General features: G+C 32.0%; 2 protein-coding genes across 2 annotated transcripts; both read right to left on the reverse strand.

Annotated features, from left to right (window-relative positions):
- Window positions 1-8,030: 8,030 nt before the first annotated feature.
- LOC129317997 (disease resistance protein RUN1-like) lies at window positions 8,031-12,531 on the reverse strand. Its single transcript, XM_054962463.1, has 6 exons — window positions 11,622-12,531; window positions 11,227-11,481; window positions 10,801-11,122; window positions 10,096-10,236; window positions 9,311-9,892; window positions 8,031-8,263 (listed from the first exon to the last, which is right to left on the reverse strand). The coding sequence occupies exons 1-4, from the start codon at window positions 12,381-12,383 to the stop codon at window positions 10,166-10,168; spliced, it is 1,410 nt and encodes a 469-aa protein (XP_054818438.1). The 5' UTR covers window positions 12,384-12,531; the 3' UTR covers window positions 8,031-8,263; window positions 9,311-9,892; window positions 10,096-10,165.
- A 1,141-nt stretch (window positions 12,532-13,672) lies between these two features.
- LOC129317998 (disease resistance protein RPV1-like) lies at window positions 13,673-14,311 on the reverse strand. The gene has a single exon (XM_054962464.1). It carries the CDS (start codon window positions 14,225-14,227, stop codon window positions 13,673-13,675), a length of 555 nt encoding a protein of 184 aa, XP_054818439.1. The 5' UTR covers window positions 14,228-14,311.
- Window positions 14,312-20,136: the final 5,825 nt, after the last annotated feature.

A 20,136-nucleotide genomic window follows, 5' to 3' on the forward strand; every position in this document is an offset into this window, starting at 1 on the left:
TTTGCTTTATATGACGGTTATTTATAAAAAACATCAAATATATATACTTGATGGTTATCTTTAAATAACCGTCAAGTATTTACTTAAATATTTGACGCTTGTTTCGTAGAAACCGTCAAGTATTCTCCGCCTTTTTTATTTGTCATTTTTTTAAATAAACGTCAATTATAGGGCGTCAATTATACATCTTTCTGTAGTAGTGTCAAGCAATAGCCAGAACAATTATAATAGAATTATTTATCAAAATCATCCTCTTCAAACCTGAATTTCATTTTGCTTGAATCTAAACTAATCTCCCATTTACGCATCAGGCAAGAACAATGAGGGATGATTAGTTTTCCCCCTATTCTAGTAACCCATTCATCACACTTGGTTGCCACCATAGACCAACATCCATCCATCACATTTCATTAAATACTTCATGTACATCCCAAAATAAAATCATGAAACAGCACAATCAAATCATGAAACAATACTATGGTTTATAAGTTATCAACCACACAACAAACAATTTACTCTTTAAATCTCCTTTCAAAATTTTTTTGAACATTTAAATAAATTTTCTATGCTTCCCAGATTCATCTCTTTATCCAAAATAAATTTAAATCCATAATATTAGTCCTTAATATATTGAATATAGTTAATTACTCCACTCCAACTTTACTAGACATTTTATCAAACATCTAGAGTGCATTAAAAATTCAAAGTATATCATCATGCTTCCTACTTTAAAAATTTCAATCCATACAGCTTCCAAACAACTTTATAAATTTAAATCTAATGAGGCCAACACCTAAATCCTTCATACATCACAATAGATCATGATTGAGGGATCAAATGTGCTACAAAGCACAATAGAAAGGGAGGAAGAGAATCTTTGGGCTTAGCCACAACAAATCATGTGAGAGGGAAGAAGAAGGAAGAACCAAAGCTCTTACTCCCTCACCAGAACAGAGACAGCACGAACAGGAGAAGACGTGGAAGAATTAATCCAGCAATCTCTAGCAACAAAAGATCTCCTACTTCATATAGACACTAGTGATGTATGGACGAATGAGGATGAAGAAAAATCTAGTGACACACTGACACTCACAGCAAGATGTGAATGGAAGAGGGAATTTAGACAATGTGAGACAGGGAAAGAAGAATCTGGTGACCTCTATCAATAACATTTAGAAAATCCCTCACACACTTGCTCTCATCGGTGTCTGAAAGGGAAGGGGAATTGCAGAGAAAGGCCTGGAAGGTTCTACCTCCCTCTTGTCTCCATCACCATACTCAAATGGAGATGGAGAAGAGCACTGATAAAATATATATATATATATATATATGATTGAGCGTGCTGTATTTTATTTTCCTTTTATCAATAGGGGCATTTTGGTAATTTCAAAAAAATGAAGCAAAAATAATAATAAATAAAATTTCTCCCTTTACACTACAAGATACGAAACTAAAATCTAAAGGATAAACTACCAGTTAACTTTCCACTAGATTACCGTCATTTTTATTCTAAAATTATAAAAATAACATCAAAATATGTTACTAATTAACTTTGTTAATTTATTTTTTTCCAGAGTCATTAGTTAAATCTAAGACCCAACTGAAGCCCAATAAATTATTATTTAAGCCCAATAACATAAAGCCCTGTAGAGAGACTACTTAATTTATTTTTTTACTCTTATTCTTTATTTCTACCACATGGCATTGTATGTATTCTCTAGGGTTGTGTGCCCTAACTATAGAAGATAATGCTTACACCTGTACACAGTAGCTGACAGTAATACATACCTATTTTTCTCTCAATTCTTGTCTTGGTATCAGAGCCACACCATGGCCTCTTCTCCATCAAACACTGCAGGTTCTTTTTCATCGTCATCCAGCTCTAGTATTGCCTCTTTGCTTGTTGCCTCTAATCTTCCTAAGCTGAATGGCAACTTTGGTTCTCTAAGTCAAATCTGTTCTATCCAACTTTTATTGTCTGGCAAATGCATGTCCTTCCTATCATTTCAAGCTCGAAGGATTCATTAATGGGACCAAGGTCTGTCCTCATTAGTTTATTAATATTGGTGATTTTGTCATTGTTAAACTAAAGTTCGAAGACTGGGTAGCTACAGACCAGATTCTCTTCGGCTGGTTACTCAATACTATGTTGTTGGAAATCTCTTCACAGATGACACATTGTTTCTTCATCTGCTGGTCTCTGGCTCACAGCTAAATAGCTTGCTGGAGCCTAAACAAAAGCCAGAGTCTTTCTCCTTCGTTCAGAAATACAACGCACGCGGAAAGGAAACTTATCCATGGACTCTTATCTATCAAAAATGAAGAATCTCACTGAACAGCTTGCTGTTGCAGGAAATCCCATTCCTCAAGCTGACTTAATCATTCAAACCTTAGCAGGACTAGACGGTGAATATAATGCGTTAGTGGTAAAAACTCTTCTGAAGTAGAAACACTTAGCTGGATAGAATTTCAGACCTCTCTCTTAACCTTTGAGAGTCGTCTGGAGTAGCTGAACCAATTTTCTCAACTTAATGTCTCAAATTAGTTTGTGAACTATGCACATGCTACGAATTTTTTTGCTTCAAAGGCTCCTTGGCAAGTTCGCCGAGGTTCCCGTGGCTATCGTGGTTGTGGCAAAGGAATAATAGAGGTCGAACCAGTGGTGACAAGCCCAAATGTCAGCTTTGTGAGAGGTTCAGTCATCAAGTTGATAAGTGTTTCTACAGATTTGATAAGACCTTTGTGAAACCCAATACTAGAAGTTCTGGGTCATCAAGAGATGTTCCTAACTCTGATTTTAGTTTTGCTTTTATGGCTACACCAGAGACTATCGGTGATGACTCATGGTACCTGGACAGTGGTGCCTCTACTCATGTCACAAATGATGTTTTCCGTCTTGACAATTCCTCTAAACCAAATAGTAATGTGAAAATTATAGTAGGTAATGGTGACAAACTTCATGTTGAGAAAGTGGGTTCTACTACTATTCAAATATCCCTAACAAGAAGGTCAAATTATCCAATGTCATGTATTCTGCAAGAATTAAAAAGAACTTATTAAGTGTTTACAAGATGGCGAATGATAATGATGCTGATATTGTTTTTAATACTAGAGGTTTTTCTATGAAGGATCAATAGACGGAGGAAACAATGCTGGAAGGGATATCAACTAATGGAATGTATTGTGTTGACGATACTAAGGAAACTGGAGGTCACGGTGATCACTGTGATAATTTTGCTCTTACTGCGGGTGAAGAGGCTGATATTTCAGCATCTAAGTCTGGTGTTTCTAGTAGAGTTCTTTGGCATTCTAGACTTGGTCATCCTACTGATAGGATTTTAAACAAAGTGATTAATGATTGTAATTTGAAAGTTCCTACTAATGAAACTATCTTTTATGAATCTTGCAAGTATGGAAAAGCTCATTCATTGCCTTTCAAGCTATCTACCTTATATGCCACAACACCTCTTGAATTAATTCATACAGATCTTTGGGGTCCCTCTCCTTTAGTCTCTATGAATGGCTATAAATATTATGTGTTGTTTGTTGATGATTTCAGTCGATACTCTTGGATTTATCCTCTAAAGAGTAAAGATGAGGCTTTACCTATGTTAATTCAATTCAAATCTTTTGCTGAAAAACAGTTTGAGAATAAATTAAAATTGTTCACAGCGACTAGGGTGGAGAGTATAGGAGTTTTTCCAAACTTCTACAAGAATCTGGTATACATTTTCGCTACTCATGTCCTCATACATCACCACAAAATGGTAGAGCTAAAAGAAAGCACAGACATATTGTAGAGACAGGACTCATACTATTAGCTCAAGCTAAAATGCCTCTTTTCTACTGGTGGGAAGCTTTCCACATTGCCACAGAACTAATAAACAGACTGCCTACACCAGTTCTAAGTGGAATTTCACCTTATACCAGACTACATGTCAAACATCCAGACTACTCTCAACTTAAAGTATTTGGATATGCATGCTATCCATATTTGAGACCTTACAATCAAAATGAACTCTAATTTAGGTCCACTAAGTGTGTATTCTTGGGCTACAGCAATTCACATAAAGGCTTTAAATGCTTAAGTTCTATAGGGAGAATATATTTATCCAGGCATGTAGTATTTAATGAGTCTGAATTTCCTTTTGAAACATGATTCATAAACAAGAAAGCTTTACCAGTTGAAGAAGTTCATCCGCAAGTGTTCTTCAAACCCCTGAATGCTTCAACTTTAAACATGTGTCCGTTGGATACTGTCATATTGCAAGAAATAGCTCAAACTCAGTCAGATAGTCCTGAGTTCCCTGTCCCACTTCAAAGTTCAGGAATATCCACTTTTCAGCCTCCAATTTCAAGTCCTGTATGGTTATCACCAGTTCCAAACTCTCAGTCGCAATTTGAATCAGATGCTACATGTGAATTAGTTGCTGCACCAAATAGCCCTCAAAATCAACATCCTATGGTGACTAGAAGTAAGGCTGGAATCATTAAACTTAAAGTCCCTTTTGTTGGTGTGGCTGTTGAAGAATTAGAAACTTACTCAGAACTAAGAAATGTCAAGGAAGCTTTAAATTCAAAGAGCTAGAGAGAAGCAATGGAAAGTGAATTTAATGCCTTGATCCTCAACAAAACATGGACCTTAGTGCCTTATTCCAGCAACAAAAGATAGTGGATTGCAAGTGGGTTTTTAAAGTGAAACAAAATTCTGATGGCATCACTAAACATAAAGCTAGACTGGTCGCGAAAGGTTTTCAACAGCACCCAGGAATTGATTTTGATGAGACCTTTAGTCCCATCTTAAAGACCACCACTTTAAGATTCATTCTCACTATTGCTGTTACATTTAACTGGCAAATAAGACAGATGGACGTCAACAATGCTTTCCTCAATGGAACTCTACAAGAAGAGGTATTTATGAGACAACCTGAAGGTTTTGAGGATTCTAAATTGCCAAATCATGTGTGTTCATTGAAGAAAGAAATCTATGGTCTAAAACAAGCTCCAAGGCTTGGTTTGAAAAACTAAGAACCATTCTCCTTAATTGGAACTTCGTGCATTTAAAGTGTGACACATCTCTGTTCCTTTTCAGGTACAACAACAGCATAATGTTTGTTTTGATATATGTAGACGACATTATAATTACTGGGAATTCTCCTAACATGCTAAAGTTATTCATTAAAAATCTGAATTCTATTTTTGCCCTGAAAGACTTGGGCCATCTCAACTATTTCCTAGGAATTGAAGCTTACAGAGATCGGACAGGTCTTTATCTTAAACAAGAAAATATGTTGAAAATTTGTTGAGAAAGTTTAGTATGGATCAATGTGCTACTGCACCTACTCTAATGGTGGTCAATTGCTATTATTCAAAAGAAGATGGAACTACTATGAAGAATCCTACTGTCTACAGGCAAGCGATTGGATCTCTTCAGTATTTAGTTACAACCAGACCAGACATCATTTTTGTTGTTAATAAGTTGAGTCAATTCCTAAATGCACCTACTGATGTACATTGGAAAGCTCTAAATGAGTTTTTTGTTACCTTAGAGGAAATAGGACTAGCTCTGCATATCAAGCCTTGCGATTTTCTTCAGCTGCAAGGTTTCTTGGACGCCGATTGGGCCATTTGCCCTGATGACAGGAGATCTATCGGAGGACATTGGGCTTTTTTAGGCGATTCTCTAATTTCTTAGTCTGCAAAGAAGCAACGAGTAGTCTCCAGATCAAGTGCTGAATCCGAATATAGAGCTCTTTCTGATCTCTCTGCAGAACTTGCATGGCTCCAATTGCTCTTAGGCAAAATAGGACTCTAATTAAGACAGCCCTGGATTACCTGGTGTGACAACATCAGTACCTTTGCTCTTGCTTCTAATCCTATTTTACATGCCCGCTCTAAACATATTGAACTGGACATTCATTATGTTTGAGATCAAGTTATTAATCGACAGCTGTCTGTCCAGTATGTCCCATCCTCTAACCAAGTTGCTGACATTTTTACTAAGGCATTTACTTACTCCAAGTTTTGGGCTTTCAGACACAAACTCGGTTTAGTGCTTTCACCAAACTCTCGTTTGAGGGGGAAAGTTAAATCTAAGACCCAACAGAAGCCCAATAGATTATTATTTAAGCCTAATAACACAAAGCCCTGTAGAGACTACTTAATTTATTTTTTTTACTCTTATTCTTTATTTTTGCCACATGGCATTGTATGTATTCTCTAGGGTTGTGTGCCCTAACTATATAAGAAAATGTTTATTCCTGTACACAGTAGTCGACAGTAATACAATACCTATTTTTCTCTCAATTCTTGTCTCATTACAACAAAATTCAACGAAACCCAAGGAACATAAATAGCAAAATTCACATGTGAAGATGTATGCTGAATATAAGTCTTGTGTTGTGCTTCAACATCAATAAGCATAGTAGTGACTGTGCTTATACCATATTGCCCTTTTGCAGCATTAATGACAGTAACAACTAGCTCATATTTAGAACAAAGGCCATTCAACATATGAGAAATTTGTGTCGAAGTAGAAACACAGTGGCCTAAAACAACCTAATTATTACAAATAGATTTTATGTTGATTAAGCATTCCTTCATACTGAGATCACCCTTGCACTGATTAGTCAGTAAATTTGATAATGCTGAATCTAATTCTAGATGGTTAGAGTTAGTTGATCAAGTGGGTTTCAATTGTGACTATAAGTAGCTTAAATAGAGTCACTAGATTATAATTTCATAGATGTACTCTTCTTATGAAATTAATTCAGATTATAATATTCATCTACTCTTATTCTTCTCTGCTTTCATTTCTTAGTTCATTATATGGTACTAAAGCCATAAATCTGGTGACTACAATGACCTTTTTCTTAGTTTTAGATGATTGTTTTCTCTCTCTTTTCTTCTTCTCTGTGGTTTGTTTATTCTTTGATATGGCTCAAGTTTCCACTCTAGTTATTGCTTTGACTCCTAAATAATTCTTAAATAAAAAGATCAATGTCATTCTTGATGATAATAACTTTCTTCTTTGGATGTAGAAAGTCACACTTATGGTGAAATAGCATCGATTACAATCTCTTCTTGAAGGTACTAAACTAATTCCATCTACTAAGATTCATGGTGAGGACGGATATATGATTGTGAATCTTGCTTTTGGAGCTTGATGAATAGAATAATAATGCCTTAGCTTCATGGCTTCTATACACTATTTGTAGATTCTTCCTGATCATGTTGGATTTGATGATGCTCACAAACTTGGTGTCATCTCTGTAATATATTCTGCTAAGTTTGAGACTTACTTTAATTTGTGAGTTATATTCCTGTAGATAAAGCCAATAATTTAAACCAAACCTAATGGATAATTCCAAATAAGCTAAAAAATTTTAGAATTAGGGTTAGAGAAAATTCACACATATTTACATTCAGGCCAATTTGGTTCAAGTTTGGTTCAAACACCCAAATCTTTTTTTTTAAAAAATTATATGTATTATATATTAAATGCTTATCAATTCCTTCAGGCTTAAAACATTTTGTACTAAAAAATCATATATATATATATATATATAGCTAAGTACATTGTATACATATTTTCTTAAAAAATTAAAAAGATTGATGTTATTATTTTATATCATTTTAATCTATCAAATGCCTTAAAATATCTTAAAAATGTAAAAATATAAAAATTATTTTAGGAGTGTTTTTCTTCAAAATCGATTCCAACAATACAATTTTTAAAAAAAATTAAAAAAATTATTCATGGAGTGTTTGTCAAAGAGGTTCCCATGCATTAAAAAAACAAAGGAAAACAAAAACGAAAAGGTATATAGGAATGTATGCATCTTAAAAGCTCTCAAATGTGTTATGGAAACCTTTATATTTTAAAACAGTCCCTGTTTGGTCATATGTACAAGAACTTTTTTTAAAGAAATGCTCCTATATGTGCAATCTTGTAAGTCATACAACCCATTTCTGTAATAATCTCGAGTTTGCAAGCATAATTTAAAAAAAAAACATCAAATCACACCATATGCTTTAAGAAGTGCCACACTAAATCACATTGAGGGTAATGAGAAGTTAATCCTCAAAACCAAGTTCAGTATAGAAAGATGGAGTTAAACTAAATGATCAACAGTCAACATCTCCTGTCGTCTGGTTAAAATTCACACTCAACTTTAAAAATAAAGCTTAAAAAACACTACAAGAGCAAGCTCGTAGGAACCAACTTCAAGAACCATTCAATCACCAAGAATCCTCGCAAAGACTACAAGAAAAAGAACTTCAAAGTGAACAATTATGATAAGTGAATCTTCAGCTAAAGAGTACATGATAAACAAAAATAAAAGTTTTCTTGTAGCTTACATATAAAATAACTCAAACCATGAGTTTAAAAGTTTATATTTGTTAGTGTTATTAAAATCAAAGGAGACTGACAGGTTCAACCAGTTGAACTGAAAATCAATCCTAAGCCCAATCTAGTCACAAGAGAGAATTGGCCAATATGAAAACCAATCAAGAATCAGCAGAACCAGTTTTGAATCGATCAAAATTAGTGAAAAATCTAGTTGAATTGGTCCTGATATTTTTTTAAAAAAATTAATTCATATTTATAAACTAAAATTTATGCATATTTATACATAATAAACATTGATAAATGAAGAAAAAGAACAAGTATGCAAGAAAAATGTACAGGATATGTATAATGCATATATTTTAAAGTTATAAATTATAAATTATGAAATAAGTATATGTATATTGGATTTAAATGATGGAATATTAATGTATATTTCCTTTTTTATCTTATATGATCTTGTTTGAAATTTAAAAATTCATTTTTATTATAATATATAATTATTTATTTTTATTATAAACATATATGTTTAAAATTTAAAATATATCAATTTATTCATGACTAGTTGACTTATGATTCAAATCATGTTTTGACCATGAATCATGAATGAGCATATTTGTACATTCATCGTTTATATATTTTTAAAATAGGTCCATGTTGATGTAGTTTTATAAGTATTGAGTTTCATATGTATAGCTAAATATTTTCAAATATGTAGCAATATATTGATAAAATATAATAATAAAGATTGAATTAAAAATTATTCAAATTTTATATCACAAAGATGAAATCAAAATTGTGTGACATTGTAGAGATTAATAATACAATAATTTTTAACCAATGACTGCCATTGGTTGTATTGTATGCGAATTATGTCAATGTTACTGATATTATATATGCATCAAAAATAGCATGAGATGTCCAAAAAAAAAAAACGAAAGATAATGCTGACGTGTGTACCTATCATTTATTCCAATTTTTGGCATTTAGCAAGAGGAGTTTAGATGTCCACCACATCATCATTAAGAGCGTGGCAGTCGTCTAAATCATTGTTGCAACTGCATCCTTCAACCCTTGTTCTTTGCCATGCTTCAACATCTTCTTTACACACCACACGCCACCCACAATTCCTTATCCTTATTTCGACCTTACTATATGCGTACGAATTGCCAACCCAAAAAGAAAATTGAAGATTTCCCTTATAAAAGCATGGAATAAATAATAAAATGCATTGGCTATACCAACGCTCAGTCAAAGTGATGCTCCACATGCCTGGAATATTTCTACATTCCCACCTCACAATCGCTTGACGATCAATTTCAACAAAAATTAGACGCAAAACAACCTTCTACGGCTAAGCATACAGCTATTCCACACCATTCACTTGAAAGGCATTGATCATCTATATCCGCTATAATTGACACATTTGGTTTACAACACCAAGCCTCATCATAGAAGTAATTTTGATTATAAAAACCATGATGGCACTTCACTTCCTGGAATATTTAATACAAAGAACCACCATTCTGACTTAAAGCCATCCTGGAACAAATATTATTAGCATGTTAAAGAAGTGTGATGATTATAATATTCAAGAAACAACCATATAATAAAACTTTTAAGATTATCCAAAATGTAATGCTCTTTACATTCGTGCTATTTGAAGCTATATTTTTGTATATATTTTAGAGAAGTATAATGATTATAATGTGTAAGAAACATCCTAATGAGAAAATCAAACCAACCTCATATTCAAATTGTTCGAGCCATTCCAACAGCTGTTGTGGACCAAGTTTAGGTGTCATTGAAGGACAATCAACTGCATCTGCAGACCATATATTGGCGGAAGTCGTGGTAATGATTGAAGCCTTGGACAATGACTAAACCTAACCCATTGGAGCTTTAAAAGGTTAGAGGTAAAGCCACTAGGTAGGTTAACAAAATTGTTTCCACGCAGATCAAGCCCCCGCAATGATGATAATGCATTAAAATCATTAGGAAGGGACTCATCATAGATATTGCAGTGACTTAAATGTAAGAATCTTAATGATGATAAATTTGATAAAGAAGGGGGCAGCAATAACCCAATGGATATTGAAGGCCTTGTAATCCTAGAGAACCTACTGAAAATGGAAGAGAAATTTTGTGAGGATGATTGTGCTTGTCCAGTACATCTACTAAAAGATAGTGATTTCAAATTTTTCAATTGACAAATTGATGAAGCCACTTCCTTTATAGCAGTTCCACTAGCATCAAGCTCTTCTAAAGCCTCATTTCATTCGAAACCTCTGGAAGACTTGAAAGTTTTGAGCAACCAGAAAAATTAAGAATTCTAATAGACTTCATATATTGAATGACATTGGGAAGGCATGCCAGACTTTTGCAATTCCTAAGATTTAAAACAGCAAGAGTGGTCAAATTGACAAGTGATTGAGGTAGTTTTGTGATACCAGTATCCTCCACATCAAGTTGGGATAGACGCTCCATACTTTCGCCAAATTCAGGAAGTCGTTTGATTTTTGAACAGCCTGAAAGTGTAAGAGTCTCTAGGCGTTTCATCTCAAACTTTCTTGGTAGAGTTTTAATACTCCTACAACCCTTCAAATTGACTGTGGCAAGATTCTTATGGCATCCAAGAGATGAATGTACTTCAACAACGTTTACACAACCTTCAAGAATGAGTATTTCAAGATCAGGGACTTCATCAAAATTTGGTGTTTTGATTAGATATCTTGAATGGCTTAAATCAAGGTGCTTAAGCTTTCCTAAAACCTGAAAAAATAAAAGATACAAATTTTAAAAAAATTCTTAAACAAGTATCAATTGTTTCAAAATTATATATAACTATCTTTAATAGAAAAGCCATAATTAATTACCTGTGGTTGTTTTCGAGCCGGACTTGGCAAAGTATCTAAACAGCATCCCTTCCATTCTAACACTTTTAATGTACTTGGAAAGAATTTAAGCCCACAAGGAAGATTCAAATAACAAAAACAATCAGCATGCCATTGCCAACCACTTTTTATGATAAGTAATTTAAGATTACTCATCTTTATGAAGGCTTTAGGATCCCAATTGGAGACATATGGTTTGTCTAATCTTAACACGATGCCTCGAATTGCTTCTGTCCCCTAAATAAAACAAAAAAGAAAAAAATCAAGTTAACGATATAAATAACGCACAGAAGAATTTACTAAATAAAAAGTGCATAATCATAAAAAATTATGAGCATTATATTATATGGTAACAAGGCCCAAAAAATAAGTATTACCATATTGCTTTCTAGAACATGATTAGCATCCTCCAAGGACCATATCCTACTACGTTTGCCAGCATCATGGGATGATTGTTGAACAACAATATTCTTAGCCATTTCCTCAAGCATGTCATGAACCCATACAGTATCAGAACTAATAATCACCAAAGATTTATCAACCAAAACTTTTATTCCAATTATTGGATGTAGATCCAATTTTTGTAAGATTTGCATGACATAATCTTTTTTCATCCCTTTAAAGAAGCAAGCAATATCTAAAAATATAGTCTTCTCATCCTCTTCTAATCCATCGAAACTAACTTTAAGTATCTTCAAGATGCCATTATTAGGAGGAACTTTCTTAAATCTAGCGATTGCATCTCTCCATTCTAATATATTTCTTCCGCAAAGAAATGAACCCAACACTTTGAGCGCCAAAGGAAGGCCGCTAGCATAGTGAATCACAGTTCTAGAAAGGTCCAAAAAATCTACACTTGGCTTACTTCCTTTAAAAGCATTTTGGTGGAAAAGCTCAAGGGATTCATCATCACTCAAGAATTTGATGTCATACCAAGTAGATACACCATGTGATAATAACAAATGCTTGTCTCTGGTTGTTATTATTATTAAGCTCCCTTTGCCAAACCATTCTTGATTTCTAGCCAAATTCTCAAGTTGGCTTAGATCACTCACATCATCAAGGACAAGAAGAATTTTCCTATTGCTTAACATGCTTTTTATCGACTTCCTTCCTTCATGATAGTCATCCACATCCATGCTTCTTTATCCAAAGAAGAAAGAACTTTTTTTTGCAAGGCAATCAAACCTTCTTTTTCATCTACCTCTCTAACATTAAGAAGAAAGCAATGAACTTCAAAATCTTTATACATTCTCTCATAGAAAGCTCTTGCAATAGTAGTTTTACCTAAACCCCCTATGCCCCATATTCCTATAAATCGAACATCATCCAATCCATTTTCTATAAGTGAATTTAAATCTGCAAGTTTTGATTCAATTCCAACTAATCTCTCAGAGTCAAATGTAAGTTCATCATATATTTTTGACCACACTTTTTCAATAACAGCTTCAATGAGTTTTGTTTCGTGCCTGCAAAGGAATATAAAGTAATATCTTTAACATTAAGTCAACTGAATTTTAATTTATATAAATTAAAATAGTTAATGTGATATAAGGAAAACACGGTCACATGGGTAACATTTTTAGTTCAACTACGTAACATAAGTTAACCTTGACCTACATTTATCATGCTGTTTAAAATTATTGTAATGCAAATTAAATAGCTGGTTTTGTAATAGAAAGAATAATGAATTATATTCTTGCAGCCTTAGTTTTAAAATTATAATTATTTTTCCTCTCATTTGTTTTATGATAGGACCGATCAATTATGAAATCTACACTCAAACTTGGGTTCCTAATTGTTTTTCATGATTGTTACTAAATTGCCTCCCCATATGTTTTTTTTTTTAAACAAACTAGATCGTGAACAGTGATTTGTTTAAGGTGAGTCAATTTAATCATGATTCATAGATGATCTGACTTTTCATAGATTTTGTATTTGAATTTTATATAAGGGAAAACGTTTTTTTCCTCTAGAGTTTTGGTCAATACAGGTCAAGGTTACCATGGGTCTTTTTTTAAAATTATTTAAGAAATCAGTATAAAATTATAGTCAATTTTGGTCAAAATCTCTATTGTCATCAAACATCCTTGGTACGTAAGGACATGTGATCTCCGGAGACATTGTTCAAAGTTAACTCTAAGACTTATTCCTTAATTAATGAAAAAAACTTTAGGATCTTAATGAAAGGCCGAAACTCTAGAATCAAAAATATGTTGTTCCTATATATATAATCATATTATAATATACCTAACATCAATTTTTAAATATTTTAAAATAATTAATATCCACACCCTTAATATTCATTTTTTTTATAATTACACAAATATGCAGTGCACAAATTAAAATGAAAGGAAATCTTCTTCATATCCACACCCTTAGTATTATTTTAAAAATTATTCATGATAATTATTGGAAGTTTAAGAAATTACCGATAGTCAGAATGCCAGCCAGACAAGTTAGCAACTTCTTCCAAAGCATCCCTCCAATCTTGCACCTTCGTCTTGTCTTGTGGAAGTTTGTCTTCATGCTTTTTAAATGCTTCTGCAAAACTTCCTCTCTGGTGTCGAACATCAGACGGATCCACACCATAAAAGATTGTAAATACGTGAAGACCTGACTCTTTCTTAAAATGAAGAATCTTTGAGAGCTCTTCTAAGCACCAGGTTGAAGAAGCATAATTTGGAGATATAACAACAATTGCAGAAAGAGATTCTTCAATTGCTTGGAGCAGACTTGGTTTAATAACTTCTCCCCTCTCAAGTTCTTCGTCATCCCTGAAAGCTTTAATTCCCGTGCGTTGTAAAGCACAAAACAAGTGATCTGTAAAGCTTCTACGAGTGTCTTCTCCTCGAAAACTCAAGAACACATGATACTTCCATCTCCTAGCCGAACCAAAAGAGCTTGAAGGGTAGTCAACCCCATGAGCTTCAAGTGCCATAGCAACAATTCGAAAGCTCAACCATGCAAATTTCAAATACATCCATCAGCATCCAGGCATAAAAGAGAGAAAATAAACATATACAGAAGGAAGAAAACTTCAATTAAATGGAAGCAGAATCTGTGTATATATATTCTTTGCAAAATCTCACAGATCTAAACCATTCAATTCACAGAAGAAACCTAAAACGGAGCAAGGAAGAAAGTAGAAACCTGACGGATGAAGTAATGTGGAAAGATTTGTTGGATTTCGAAGTGCTATAAGATGAAGTTGAGCAGGCTGCTTCAAATTTCGGAGAAAGAAAAATGGAAGAAGAATGAGAAGCAAAAAGGAGAAAGTAAGCCAAATGGAACTCTTGTGTGTATTGACTTAAGATGAAAGTATTATAATGCTCTCAGGTCTCAACAAGCAGCCACGAGCTCAACTGGAAGCCCAAGTCTTCCCTCAAGTCTTCACGCATCATGAGTCAAACCGTGTTGCGGACAACAGTGTTCCTTTTTGCGGAATGAAAGGACAGAACCATGTGATGATGCTTTTCATTACTTTTGTATTTTTTATTTACTTTTTTATTTACTTTTTAAGTATTTATTTATATAATATAATTATGAAAGTGGTCCTTTTATATTATCAGAGTGTACCGTTTTTTAAAAAATTAAAAAATTATTATAAAAAAATAAGTTTAAAATCCCTCAATTCTAAGTCAATAATTTTACTCATTTATTTTTTATTAAAAATAATTAAATACAATAAGAATATACATATATATATATTAATGGATAAATTTAAACAAAATAATATGTATAGTAAGAAAAATTTAATGTACTATTTTTTTTAAAAAAACTGTGTGTGTGTATGAGAAAACGAGAGGGAAGACTAGGAAATAGGAATGAAATCATCAAGAGTCTTTTAGATTTAAATAATAATAATAATAATAATAATAATAATAATAATAATAATAATAATAATAATAAAAAGCCTACTACTTTTCTCATTATATGTGGCCTTAAATTTGCTAGAAAACTATTAAGAAATTCTATGAAATGTCAAAGAAATTAACTATGAGAAGTTTCTCGGAAAATGGTCCTAAATTTGAATGGAAATTATAGTATAGAACTTCAAATCAATTCATATGGTTAAACTGATAAACTATTAAGCTAATATCTTATCCAATTTAACAAAATACTTTATTTATAATTAATTTATCACGAGTCAATTATATTTTTATTATTAACCTTAATTCCAATACCTCTATCAGTTAAATAATCAGCCCGATTTTTTAAAATGTTGTTAGAAATTAACATTTTGACTTGGCATGTCAAGCAAAATGGAGGGAGTGAGCCAAATGGAATTTTTGTGTCTACTGAATGGATAAATTTCCATATTTAATGCCTGACATTATTCCAAACAAAATTGTTTTTAATAAAAAATAGGAATGGCTACAGAAGAAGAAAAAGTATGATAATGCTCCGAAGTCTCAACAACGAGCTCAATTGATAACCCAACTCTTCTCTCAAGTCTTTACGCGTTCATCCCTCAAACCGTGTTATGGACATCAGTGCGCCTTTTTGCAGAATGAAACACAGATCCATGTGATGTTGCTTTTCATTACCCATGACAAGAAGAAAAAATACGAATGTATGCGTCTTAAAAGTTCTCAAATGTGTTACGGAAACCTTTATATATATATATATATATATTTCTTTTTATTCAAGGGAACCTTTATATTTTAAAACGGTCCCTGTTCTGCTCATACGTACAACAACTTTTTTTTTTAAGGAAAAAATGCTCCAATATGTGCGATCTTGTAAGTCATACAACCCATTTCTGTAATAATCTCGAGTTTGCAAGCATAATTTAAAAAACATCAAGTCACACCATATGCTTGAAGAAGTCCCACACTAAATCACACTGAGGGTAATGAGAAGTTAATCCTCAAAGCCAAGTTCAGTATAGAAAGATATAGTTAAACCAAATGATTAATAGGCAACATCTCTTGTTGTTTAGTTAAAATTCACACTCAACTTTAAAAGTAAAGCTTAAAATTCACAGGAAAAAACTTCACGAACCATTCAATCACAAAGAATCCTCACAAAGAAAAAAACCTACAAGAAAAAGAACTTCAAAGTGAGCAATTATGATAAGTGAATATTCAGTTAAACAGTACACGATAAACAAAAATAAAAGTTTTCTTGTAGCTTACATATCAAATAAATCAAACAAATGAGTTTAAAAGTTTTTATTTGTCAGTGTTATTAAAATCAAACGAGACCGACAAGTTCAACCAGTTAAACTGGAAATCAATCCTAAGGCCGTCTAGTCACAATAGAGAATTGGTCAATATGAAAACCAATCAAGAATCAGCAGAACCAGTCTTGAATTGATTAAAATTAGTGAAAATTCTAGTTGAATTGGTCCTGATTTTTTATAAAAAAAGTTTATTCATATTTATAAACTAAAATGTGTGCATATTTGTACATAATAAACATTGATAAATGAAAAAAAGAACAAATATGCAAGAAATATGTATAGAATATGTATATATGCACACATTTTAAAGTTATAAATTATAAACTATGAAATAAATATTTGTTTATTGGATTTAAATGATGGAATATTAATGTATACTTCCTTTTTTATCTTTTATGATCTTGTTTGAAATTTAAAAATTCATTTTTTTATAATATATAATTATTTCTTTTTATTATAAACATATATTGTTTAAAATTTAAAATAGATAAATTTATTTATAATTACTTGACTTATGGTTCAAATCACGGTTTGACCATTGAACCTTGAATGAGTACCTCTGTCGATTTAATAACCGGTCTAGTTTTCTTAACATTAATATTTGTACATTCATCATTTACACATTTTTAAAAAAGGTCCATGTTGATGAAGTTTTATAAGTATTGAGTTTTATATGTATAGCTAAATATTTTCAAATATGTAACAATATATTGATAAAATATAATAATAAAGATTGAATTAAAAATTATTTAGATTTTATATTATAAAGATGAAATCAAAATTGTGTGACATTGTAGAGATTAATAATACAATAATTTTTTAACCAATGACTGCCATTGGTCGTATTGTATGCGAATAATCTCAATATTACTGATATTATATATGTAACAAAAATAGCATTAGATTTCCATAAAAGAAAAAGAGGAAAAAAAAAAAGATAATGCTGACATGCATACCTGAAACCATTTGCTCATTATACATTTATTAGGATTTGTTTAATTTGCAATTGGTTGAAGTACTCTAATTAACTACAATTATTGAAAAGAAATTTATAAAAAATAACAACAAATTAACCACGGTACTTTGACTCATTATGCGAGACTTTAAAAAGAAAATGATTTTTTATCCAAGTAAATTCCAATTAAAAATTCAAAGAACGTACAATTTAACATTTATACAGCTTGTATTTGTAATTTCTAGCACCATTATTTAATTATTGCGTTTTAGAAGAATCACGTCCAAAGACCTATCAAAAGAATTATTCACAAATAAAGATTAATACAAAATTATTTGTTATTAAAATGGTAACAGAGGCTTGTTTTTTCCCCTCAAATGGTGACTTATTATTTGTCTTTGTCTGCAAATAATTCTCTTGAAAATAATGATTTCATGGAATAGATCTACAAAAATAGAGTGCAAAGTAGGAAATAGGAACCTGAAGGATGAAACAAATAATGTTGAGGACAAGTCTTGTGTTTAGTCTTCAATCTCTGGTATATGTAAAATCTATGAGCTGGTGTGCGTGTGTTTCTATATAAAAATCCAAGGCGTAAGATTCAGTCCAAGTCGTCGAAGTCAGTCCAATCTGAATTGCCATCCAGCTGTGTCTTACTCTATATAATATTTTGTTGGTAAATGTCTTTATGTGACATTTTATTATCAAAATGTTGGCACCGAAGAACAAAGAAAGATTAAATATTTTATTAAAATCTCGAGACTCGGGAACTTTTTTGTCCAATTATTCAGACCTCACACTAATACGTTATTTTAAATCTTTTTTAACGGGGCATCCCAGCAACTCCATTTATATTTTTATTGTTTAGTTTAAGGTTTTAAGGAAATTCAAGGTCACGTGCATGTATATGGTTACTGCCATGCCTAGCTACTACATTTCTATTTCTATTTCTATATATAAGTATTTTCAATTGAATCCTCCATTTCAATAAAAGGTTTTTTCTTTAGTTGAAATCACATTAAATTACAATAATTTTCTAATTTTGACCCCAATAATGCTAATTAATATCATGATAGTGGTGGGTAAAGCACATAATTAATATGTCTGCCCTTTTTTTCAAGATAAGAATAAAATTGTCTAATTATTCAAAATATTATGACACCTCTTAAATTTAAGAATAAAATAAACTTTTAGGGACGAAGCTCCTGTCCAAAAAAGTCTTAAATGATAAGTATAGTAGTGCCTTCTTGTTATGACACCTAGAAACTTCACATCCTCTCTTGGGAAAAAGTCTGATAAACGTTCGGGAATTAAGAGCCTCCGCCAGCAGAATGGGGCATACTTATGACTTAAAGAAAAGTATAAATACTCCTTCTGTTAAAAAATATAAGGCATTTTTAACTAAATCTTACCCTCCAATAAAGTAGTTATTTACTTTCAAACTAACCCTATCTTTACATCTTTACTCCTATTAAACACCTTATAATAAATATAAAGTCATTATCAATAGAGGTACTTTTAAAAAAAAGACAATGGTTACACCTCAAAAGACTAAAAATGCTTTACATTTTTAAACATCTAACTCCTTAAAAAATGCATTACATTTTTAAATGGTGGGAGTAATTTCCAAGCTACGAATATTATCACAGCAACATAATTATGGCTAGCTTATATACGTGACAAATCAAATGAATGGGTTTAAAAGTTTTAAGTTTGTACATTCACCATTTACAATTTTTTTTAAATAGGTACCTGTTGATAAAGTTTCATGAGGATTTGTTGGTTTTTATAAGTATACATAAATATTTTTCACGCATGTAGCAATACATTGACAAAACATAATAACAAAGATTGAATATAAAATTATATGAATTTTAAATTATAAAGATCGAATCAAAATTATGTGAAATTGTATAGATTAATATTTAATAATACAATTTTTCGAACTGCGTAACAAATGTCCTTGGGCTTGGATCTTATGCCTTCAACCATTTTTTTTTCTGTAAGATGTTTTTTAAAATATATATATATATATATATATATAATGTAAGATGTAATTGGACTGCGAATATAATGATGTTAATGTTGCTGATACTATATAATAAAAGAAGCATGAGATATCCATAAACAAATAAAAATTTTAAAAATTAAATAAATTATGTTGCCTACCAGTACCTTGAATCATTCATTCCAATTTTCCGCGTTTTGCAAGGGGTGGTGTTTGGATGTGCACATCATTTTCGTTTACACTATCATATGTGCGCGTGTGTGCTAACAAAGAAAAAAAGTTATAAATTACATATATTTTATCAAGTTATTGCAAAAACAAAAAAGAAATATTTGTCTTTTTAGTTAAAAGGAGGAGGGTTGTGTTAGGCCATCAACAGCCAATGTAAAACTTTGTTGAATCTATCATGAACATGGACAATAGACGTTATAATGTTAATGCTAAGTCGTTGCCCGTAAGTAACGCGCTACATGGCTCGAGTACAGTGATAAGTGAGTTAGAGCCGTTGCATCGGTGCTCGGATGTAGTGTTAAATGAGCAAGGGCTACCGCGTCATTCTGGATGCACGCGGCTAAAGAAGTTAGTCCATGAGAGCAAAATTAGATTTGGTACTTGGAATGTTGGAACATTGAATTGTAAATCTGTAGAGGTTGTAGGGGTTATGATTCAAAGGAAAATCAATATCCTTTGCCTGCAAGAAACAAAATGGCATGGAGAAGAAGCTAAGGATATTCAAGATTT

Source organism: Prosopis cineraria, unplaced genomic scaffold (assembly GCF_029017545.1).
Source record: "Prosopis cineraria cultivar Desert tree isolate PC_DT_omini unplaced genomic scaffold, ASM2901754v1 PC8, whole genome shotgun sequence".
Classification (NCBI taxonomy): Eukaryota; Viridiplantae; Streptophyta; class Magnoliopsida; order Fabales; family Fabaceae; genus Prosopis; species Prosopis cineraria.